General features: G+C 46.8%; 1 protein-coding gene across 1 annotated transcript in view; it reads right to left on the reverse strand.

Moving 5' to 3' along the window:
- Positions 1-1,418, reverse strand: part of DISC1 (DISC1 scaffold protein) — a 551,192-nt gene that overhangs the window by 133,857 nt on the left and 415,917 nt on the right. The window contains 2 exon segments of the mRNA XM_023728155.1: positions 51-83; positions 86-173. Of these exon segments, the coding sequence (XP_023583923.1) occupies positions 51-83; positions 86-173 (121 nt within the window).

The raw sequence follows: 1,418 nt of genomic DNA on the forward strand, positions 1-1,418 counted from the left end.
AGGATGTGGACCCGCCTTCCTATCCCCTCCTGGCAGCCTCAGGCCTGCACCTCCAACGCCAGCTGTCACGCAGGAAGCTGTGTCTCCGTTTCCCCTGCCTCCCTGCCCGGCTGGAGCTGCAGGATCATGGCCTGCAGAGTCTCCTTCACCGTCTGCAGCTCCCTCCTGAGAGACTGTGCATGTCGTTAAGGAAGGCATCCGAGGTGACCGAGGGGCCCGGCCGGCAGGCTCGAGGCAGTGCGCACCCGCCAGAAGCAGGTGGGCAGTGCCGTCTAACTGCAGTTTCAAGTTCTTCCAAATTGTAAGAGTTAAATATTAATATAAATTTTACATTTCTTCTTTTAAGAGCGATTGTAATTTCTGCAAGGCCTGAGGTTATACTGTCTCAAGTAAGGTTTCCAAGAGGAAAAGGAAGAGTCAACTCTTGGGCTTATATAGTTGGCCAGGTAGGGTGCGCTCAGTGGAATAGCCCCAAACTAGTGCAGCTGTCAGATCCCAGTGCTCTTTCAGGTCAAAGGGGCCTGATGCTAAAAATCAGAAGTTCCTCGAGAGAGCCAGAACTTGGGGCCACCATCGGTACAGAGAAGCACCCTGGACTGGATTCAGATTCATGAGTTCTGGTCCCTATTCTGTCCTACAGGGTCACTATGAGTCGGAATCGACTGGATGGCAATGGATTTGGTTTTTATTCAGCCCTGAAGCAGATGTGCACCTTGTGCAAATCACTTTGGACCTCAGTTTTCTAATGAAATGATACATTCTAAACCCCTCTAGACTCTAACCTGATGTGATCTGTTACTATACTCCCACCCCAAAATCCAATGCTGTCAAGTCGATTCCAACTCACAGTGACCCTACAGGACAGAGTAGAACTGCCCCATAGGGTTTCCAAGGAGTAGCTGGTGGATTCAAACTGCTGATCTTTTGATTAGCAGCCAAACGCAGAACCACTGCGCCACCAGGGTTCCATTATACCCCCAGGTACTAACATAACAGCTTCCAAGGTACTCAAGACTTGATGAGGGGGGCTGGACTTGCATTTTCTGGGTTGGTTTGTTTTCCCTTAAACCACTGGGCTTTTTGTTTCCTAGTGTGTAGAATAGTTTCTCATACAGAGAAAAAAATCAGAGAACTTTGCAATCTAGAAAAAATAAAATCTAGAATAAATAAGGCTGTCATTCTCTTAAGAAGCAGGCTTTCTTCTGGGTTTTTAAGTAGGGAAAGTTTCACCAACAGTGTCTCTTCTATCTACGCATAGTGAGGTTCTTCGCCCTTTCCTTTTGTAACTGCAGTCAGAATAATTCTCAGTACAGGTAAGAGACTGAAGTCCTTTAATTTAGCAAGCAAACCAATTCAAGCTCATCTCACAGGAACAAAAGGAAAAGTGCAAATATGTTGACAACTCTGACATATTGTTA

Source organism: Trichechus manatus, unplaced genomic scaffold (assembly GCF_000243295.1).
Source record: "Trichechus manatus latirostris isolate Lorelei unplaced genomic scaffold, TriManLat1.0 scaffold00021, whole genome shotgun sequence".
NCBI classification, from domain to species: domain Eukaryota; kingdom Metazoa; phylum Chordata; class Mammalia; order Sirenia; family Trichechidae; genus Trichechus; species Trichechus manatus.